Here is an 8,458-nt window from a genome sequence, read left to right as displayed (position 1 = left end):
ACAGCCAAAATCATAGCTAAACAGGTGGGGTTCAAAACACGTGGGGCTCTGGCCCTGAATGATGTGTCGCTACTGACAATAGAAATCCCAGATCACACTTATAGCCAATGTCATGGCGATGTTAGCTAGTTCATGCACAGAAACGCGTCATCAGGTATAAAGGTAATCTCGTGCCGAACTGCACATGTGCAGGCCTTCAATTCATAGGCACTCCTTCGATATAAACCTGGTCTGTTAGGTCTATTTCGCAAGTATTCCGGGAAGTCTCACCATTTTGCCTCTCTGGGTAATTATCAACCTCATACAAACTATTTCAGACTTAATCATACTAGTATTGAGCCAACAGAGAGTAAAATACACATGTTCTTAGCCATTCAAATTCACTCTTGTGAATTCCATTCAAATTCACTCTACTATACAAGTCGCTTATGTGCTGTTGTATTTATGTACCAAATTAAAAACATCTACCATACACCACACCCAGTATATATATAATATATATCATTTAGAAACTGTGGTATACTGTATACCAAGCATGCAGCTTCAGACAGGTCATGTTGTAAAGATGTTGAGGAAATCTTCAAATAAAGAATTAGTAACTAAACAGTCAAGGCATTTTTTAGGTTGAGAGGCCAGATGCTATATTCAAAAGCAGTATTTGCCATGCAGCAGTGTGGATGTTTTTCCTCATCTAAGTTGCAAAGGTTTCCTCTCCAATCATGTATTTTTCATTCACAGGATGACCTTGTACAATAATGGAGAGCAAAGCATTTCCAGTCTCTATATTCTCAAGGGCCACAGAGCAGACAGCAAATTCACTTCCAGAGTCACAGCCAAAAAATTAGTCACCACTGTCCAAGTGGCTAAACAGTTTGAAAAACATATCTGTGACCCACGGCAGTGACCATTTGTCCAAGGAAACACTTTGGCACAATTTCTCTTTGTCATATTAGTTAATTTTAATCTATTTTGCATTGTTATCTGTAACAGCTTTGGTAATGCCTTAATAATGGTGCAACTAGTGCAAACATGATAGCAGTTTCAACCGTGCCATATTGGAAACGAACGCCAACTAGAGACATTATGAATTTAAACACATACCAACTTCTCCTGAAAACAATCATGATTCCAGGTAGTGATGGGGGGAATCGCTACAGTTACACGCTATATCGTATAGTTTGGACAATAGAACAATATATTTTTGGCGTTAATTGGGTGTACCTGCACCAAAACTTCATCTTTTTAAATAGGGAGCCAATTTGTTTGTTAAAGGGTGTTAGTTTCTTATAAGCACAATACAAACAATATACACACTCAATATCAAGGCAGCTACTGAATTATCAACTCTTTATTACAGAAAAAAATTCAAGCACAAAAACTGTAGAAAAAAACTAAACGGCTGTAGTTCATGTAGAGCAACCATACAAATATTAATCATTGCAGAAATAGCACAGTAATACTAAAAGTATGTATTTTCATAAACAAATTATAGGTACACATTTATACAAACGCTGCCATATACACAAAATTATATTTCATTTCTTTGCACTCAATTTCTTTTTTTAATGATCTTGCATAAAATCCAGAGCACAAATATAAATATATACTTTGTTTGAACCTAACCACCGAATTTCAAAATCCCTTTTCCATGTGTAACTAAGAAGCCATCACCACCACAGCAAAAAGTATACACTTAAACAACCAAAATACACACTTTAAATTCTGACTCTGTTATAGGACAGGGAATTATTTTCCAAATCCCCCCCAAGGGGCAACAGTCTTGCTTTCACATGTTCTTAATTATTATATACATATATAATTAACTTTGAACAAGGCACACCTGTTAATTGAAATGCATTCCTGGTGACTAGAGTGTGCAAAAGTGTTAACAAATTCAAAGGGTGGCTACTTTGAAGAATATAAAATATATTTTTTAACACTTTTTTTGGTTACTACATGATTCCATGTGTTATTTCATAGTTTTGATGGCTTCACTATTATTCTACAATATGGAAATAGTAAAAATAAAAACCCTGGAATGAGTAGGTGTCCAAACTTTTGACTGGTACTGTATATATATATATATATACATATACACACACACACACACACTTATTGGCTCTTGGTTGTAAAACCATTCTAAATAGCCATGTAAAAAAAAAGTTAATATGCAAAAACACTGACTGTGCTTCATTTTAACAGATCTATTGTTAAATTGTCTCAGGATGCATATGCTAAGGCCATGCAATCAAGTCATAGGATTACTTGTGTATTTATCAACCTCAAACTATTTCACACTTAATCATACTAGTATTGAGCCGACAGAGAGTAAAATACCCATGTTCTTAGCCATTCAAATTCACTCTACAAGTCGCTTGTGTGCTGTTGTATTTGTGGAACAAATGAATAATTAAAAACAAAATTTACCATACACCACACCCAGTGGGCAGAATGTAAACAAAACTCCTTTCCCAAAAGTACATATTTTCCATATTCTTTACACAATAATCCACTAATGATAATCTGTAATTTAATGAGTGATAGCTAAAATTAAACAATAAATTATTTATTTTACTCAGGATTTACAATAACTAAAAAGTGTCAGTTGAAATACTGCATGCGTTTCCAGTTCTTATCCCCTGCTAATCTAACTGGTCTTTGGTCTTGTTAACTTGTATAATCTACATGAAATATCATTGAGGCAATGACAAAATCAGAATGAAGAATTAACACAAATAGTCAATATGAAAACCATACTTTTATGGTACAAAAAAGAATACAGCTGAAATGTTAATTGAATGCAGAGGATCCAAAATAAAGATTCATATAACTGAAATTAAAATCAATGTAATTTGACCATTATAAGTAATGTAAATATTGAACAGAATTGCAAAGTGCATATCAATAAACATGATGCCTGAGGCCACTAATATCATCTTCATAATGTCATCTTCACACATCAAATCAACACAAATTCACAACATGCAAAAGCACGTAACTGTTCTTGAATTGTACAGTACAGCAATTCCTAAATAAAGCACTTTCTTGAATCCAAAAAAATAGTTATATAGGTAAAGCCAACTGAAAGGGAGTTATCTGAAATAGGTCAGTACTGTGTAAATCCATTATCAAAGGCAAAGTAACCATTGTAAGGAGCTGATGAGTCAAATAGCAGTTCATTGCAGACATTCACTTTCTCACCTCTATGACACATGGCCACTGGAAAAGATAACATGAAGGCAAGCCAACTACCAACAGCAATAGATACATTCAAAATCTTTCTTGTGCCGGCTGAGTTGTATTTGATCTCTTACGATGCTGTGAGCATAAAGTATCATCTCAGAGGCTCAAAACAGAGTACAGGTGTTTGAGTGAGACACATTTAAATGTGACTATGGCTCTTCTCGTGGCTCCAAAGACTAAAGGCAGTCTTGAATGTTCTGTGGCAGAGCTTACACATGTACTGCCTCTTAAATGTGAGGGCAGAGAGAGTGGGGGCATGGTAAAAAAGGGTTTCTGATTCCTGAGGGGTGAGGGAATTATCCACACTATCCATCTTGGGTAGGGGGCTACTGTGTGATCTGTCCATCTCTGGCCTCTTGGTCCTGGGCATTGACGATGAGCTTCCAGGCTTCTCCTTCTCTTTTGCTACCACAGCTTTAGCTACCACTGAATCTGCCTCCATTGGTTTAGATGGAAAAACTTGTGGGGCAGGACATCCAGTTGCATGTGTGACCGCTGGTGGTGGTGAGGGGGAAGGAGACAAAGGGCGCCTGTCATCAACCTCTCTCGTTCCAGGTTCGTCAGAGGTTGACATGTGGGACTGGAAGTGGCTCCAAAGGCGGAAGTTGGTCCTGAAGGCCTTGTTGCAGATGTGACAGATGAAGGGTTTGATGTGGCACAGCAGCTCCTGGTGACGCTCCAGGTCTTTGTGGCCACCAAAGAGCTTGCCACATTTTTCGCATGGCCACACGCCTGGCTCCTCAGGTTCGACGGAGGCCCCAGACGTCATGTCCTCCCTCTCGCTCACGGCCTCCTCAATAGGCTCATCCTTCACGGTCAGCTCGCCGTGATGTTCGTTGTGACACTGGCTAGCATTCAGGTCCTCGGGCACGAATGATGAAGAATCCTCAGAGTCCAACATAGGAGGACCTGAGGAGTCACTGTCGATGATGTCCTCTCTGGAGCTCCCCACTCCCACAGACTGGGTAAGGAGAGGCCTTCCAAGGTGGTCAGATACCTCTCCATTGTTCTCCTCTTGATGGCTCAGCTGCTCCTTAACAGTCATAATGTTGTGGTTGTGAACCTCCACCTGGTGTCTCCATATGCTGAAGGAAGACTTGAAGGTCCTCATGCACTCCAGGCAGGTCAGTTTCTTGTACTTGCAGTGTGCTTCATGCTCTTTTTTAACCGCTGGGCTGGAGAATCGGAGGCCACAGTACGGGCACACGGTTGCGTGTCGACAGCCCCTCTCGTGGTCTCCCTGCTCAAAGAGAGAGGACAGCTTCTCATTGCAGAGCCTGCAGGAGTAAACCTCTGTGTCTGTGTTCTCTCTCTGACTGGGCTGGTCCTTTTGGCAGAGACCTCTCTCTCTCTCAGTCTCTTGGTTGTCTCTCTCCGCAGGGTGGGTCTTCAAATGCTGCTTGAATTGATAGAGAAACACAAACAATTTCCCACAGTAAGGGCATATCAAATTTGACTTGGACCTCAGGCCACCTTTTTTGGCAAATACCTGAGACTGCGAACCCTGCTTATTTCTCCTCAGCTTCATGAGCAAGGCTTTCTTTATTTCTCTCTCCCGCACAATATCAATCAGCTTCCTCTGAAACTTCTCATCCAGCTCGAATGAGCTGGAGGATGAAGCAGGGTTTTGTACCACTCCATGCTGGGTTTGGCAGTGGGTCCAGACTTTGAAGTTAGTGTGGAAGCGTTTGTGGCAGATGTCACAAGCATATGGCTTATCTGGGTTGTGATACATGTTAACATGACGGTGCAATCCAGCATTGGATCTGAACACTTTCAAACAGATCCAGCATTTAAACATCTTGCTCTTCCTGGGATCATCAGTCCAGTCATCATCATTGTCATCCATGTTGGAGTTGTGAGGTACAGATTCTGACATATTGTCATCGTCATCTTCACATGGGAAATCATGTTCGTTCACCCCTTTAGACTTTTTGAATGGGTACCTTCGATTGTCTCTCCTCACCCTTCTCTTTCCAGGGAGTTTAGAAAATGGCTTAGTAGGGTCTTGGTCAAAATTCATTTCATTGATTTTGAGGTTAACTGGTAGAGAATCCCCAACTGTGATCCTAATGATCTCAGAGGGGTCAGACAGTGGGCTGCTAGGCTCGGTCTTCACATGGAACTCCTTTCCTGGAGTTTCATCTTTATCATGCCTACTGTGGTGCCTTGACTTGAGAAGAAGCGACGGAACTACTTTCACACTTTGTTTGTGCTCTGTCTGAATCTCTTCCTCTGTATTTGCCACCATCTTAACAACAGACTGTTCTCGGCCTTGCAGTTTATTGAGCTCCAGTGTGGGGGAGAAGACTGGGATGGGACTGTCCATGGATAAGGACCTGCGCAGCAGGCTTTTTATGAGTGGGCCACTCCTGTCAATGGTCTGACTAGGCTCCCCTACCTGGCCCTGAAATTGTGGTTTGGATCTGTAGAGCCTCTGCTCCTCCTCCTCTTCTTTAGTGCTTAGATCAGACTGTAACATGACTGTTGGAGATTCACTGAAGGAGACTGAGGAGGTGAGCTGTGGCCTTACTGATGACCCTGTGTGTGATGTCTTCCCCTTTAAGATGGAGGCATATGAACTGATGGGCTTGCTATCAGAACCCTCACCAGTTGCTTCAGCTGATTTTCTGGGATTGGATGCAGTGTTCCTGGCTGATTCGTTTGGTTTCCTGTGTCCTGAAGCTTGAGTCTGTTCTCCTTGATCATTTGAACCATAGCATCCGGCCCCGGGAGCATCACCCCTTCGGCTCTGGCGCACAATGACACTCCTCAGCTGGATGTCGTTATCGTCCTCTGAGAAGGACAGCCTTTTTCTGGAGACGCAGTAGGACACATGCGGCCTTGTTGACATAATGTTGGTTAGAAAATGGATTCCTAGACTGTAGCCCAGCTCCTGGATGGCTGCCAGGCTGCCTCTGTCCACGAAGAGGGAGGATGAGTATATGTAATTCAGTACTATCTCAAAGGCGTCAGGCTCACAGAAGTCCAGCTGTATCACTTTGTGGGGCTCAGACTCCCTTCTTGTGAACAGTGATTGGAAATACTCACTGCTAGCGGCGAGCACACTCCTGTGGGCCTGGTATCGCTGATCCCCCACAACCAAGACTGTGTCACAGAGCTGCCCCCTCAGGCGCTGCTCATTGAGCACCCCCAGCACAGAGAGGCCATGGGATGGATTACTGTAGTGCACCAGACTCTCCATTCTGGCTGAAAGGCAAGAACAAAAAGGAGATCCTTTTTATTTCAAGACCTTTTGATTCACATGTTTTCAGTAAGAAAGTTACCTAAAAATGTATAGGCCTATACATAAAATCAAACAAATAAATCAAATCTGAAGAAATAACAGCAGAAAAGTTACAATAAGTATAAGTATCTAATAGCATTATGGCAAATTCATATTTGACCATGTTTCAGAAAAGTATGAATGAGATACAGATGAAAGCATGTATATTTATTGCTACTGTATTTTGTTTGCTATGCAGTCTGTGCCAACTGATTGATTTTAAATACATTAGTGAAAATAGACTATTATTTCTCGTTATATAAATCCTTCATTTTAGAATACCAAAACACATAACATTTTGAATAAAAGTAAGTTAAATGTAATTGAGTAGTTTAGATCAATCAGCTACTGGTAGGAGTTAATGTATCTAGGCCTATCTGTGGTAAAACGCAAATAACATGACGCATGCGCATTTATAGGTTCTATTTCGATTACATCATGTCTTTAAATCAGAAGACATGGCATGCCATGGTGTCATATTTAGCAGGGACGCAGGCAGCGTTCATTCCGTTCCACACACACATAACTGTGGACACGGATATCAATTCCACAGGATAAATAAACGTGTCTGACACGTTCCATATCAGAAAAGTTTATAACGCTGCGCGCCCATAGAATGTGTCTGATGGGAAGTCAGGGGAGCAAGCATTAGATCATATGCGAGACGTGGCTTAAATTCCTGATGACACGTACGTTAAAAATGAAACTGGTTTTATCACTCTGGCAAGTATCTTCCTTGTTATGGTATACATTGGTGAATGAAAATGTAAACAAATAACGCATTGCGTGGTCTGTTTGTTACTGTTGCTGGCAGTGATATCACATGATCACTTGGTGTTACAATGTTTCCGAAAGAGTAAAGTTGCATCCGAAATGCGCATTCTGAGAATGATTCAGGACTTTCAATGGAACACAATCAAACCCCAGTCCTCGAGAAACGAGTGCGTGGTCAGTGAGTGTGCGCGCACACACCCGCTGCTGTATTTTCGCCCTCATTACAGCGCAGACGCAGCATCTACAGCACACATAGGGCAGTTGCTCGTGAGGCTTATAAAAATAAGAAACAACCCCCTCTGAGTTACGTCAGGAAAAAAACATTTTCTCCAAAGAAGCCTTCAATATAAGGCACTACCGCCAGATAGTCTAAACCAAGTAGTTTTATGGCTTTCTAAACTTACCCCTATGTCTTCGTTCTGTTCTCACGGAGCACACGAACAAGAATTTATATCAGAATTCTGTTGAGTGTATGGTAGTCGTGATTCCATCCATCTTGAACTTGACGTCATCCCACTCCAGGGATGAGGTCATCAAATACAGCGCTCGTCACGTGTGCTTCGTTCTGATAGGCTGCTTTATACCCGTAGGCGGGAATGTAGGACGTGACAGGCAAATTTAAACCTCTTAAAGTGGCAGGTCATATTTTCGTTCTTTGAGACTTAAACATTTAATTGGGAAGCAATACGAATTAACATTTTTTTTAAAACATATTCCTATCAGATCAACATTGCTGTCTCAGTGGCAAAGTATCAATATTCTGTAGGCGAGAATGTGATTCTCTAAAACCATAGACGGATAGCCTACTATTGATGTATGTGGAATTACTGAATGGAAATGCATCATGTGATCATGCTCTTATTACTAGTTATGTTAATTTATTTTTATATATCTAATGAATGACAACAATCATTTGAGGAAAGCATTAGGTAAAATCAGCATTTGACATTGGTGGATGAATGTGTTTCTCTGTAACCAGATCCACTGTACCACTGAAACTAATTAGAGAGGTGTGATTATAAGACATCACTATGGCTGTATTTACACAGCCAGCCCAATTCAGATATTTTTTCCACTAATTGATCTTTTGACCAATCACATCAGATCTTTTTCATAGCTGATCTGATTGGTCAAACGACTAATTTGTGAAACAAT

The 8,458-nt window shown here is 40.9% G+C and overlaps 1 protein-coding gene across 1 annotated transcript; it reads right to left on the bottom strand.

Moving 5' to 3' along the window:
• Positions 1-2,043: 2,043 nt before the first annotated feature.
• On the bottom strand, positions 2,044-7,837 carry LOC112257832 (zinc finger and BTB domain-containing protein 21). Its single transcript, XM_024431706.1, has 2 exons — positions 7,708-7,837; positions 2,044-6,453 (listed from the first exon to the last, which is right to left on the bottom strand). The coding sequence occupies exon 2, from the start codon at positions 6,446-6,448 to the stop codon at positions 3,383-3,385; it is 3,066 nt and encodes a 1,021-aa protein (XP_024287474.1). The 5' UTR covers positions 6,449-6,453; positions 7,708-7,837; the 3' UTR covers positions 2,044-3,382.
• Between the last annotated feature and the right edge of the window lie 621 nt (positions 7,838-8,458).

Source organism: Oncorhynchus tshawytscha, linkage group LG09, assembly GCF_018296145.1.
Source record: "Oncorhynchus tshawytscha isolate Ot180627B linkage group LG09, Otsh_v2.0, whole genome shotgun sequence".
NCBI classification, from domain to species: Eukaryota; Metazoa; Chordata; class Actinopteri; order Salmoniformes; family Salmonidae; genus Oncorhynchus; species Oncorhynchus tshawytscha.
The sequence above is the reverse complement of the archived record's forward strand: the minus strand, read 5'-3'. Positions and strand labels throughout refer to the sequence as shown.

Bases quoted from the DNA above. Each gene is read 5' to 3' on its own strand.
- LOC112257832 (XM_024431706.1), bottom strand. From the start codon at position 6,448: ATGGAGAGTCTGGTGCACTACAGTAATCCATCCCATGGCCTCTCTGTG.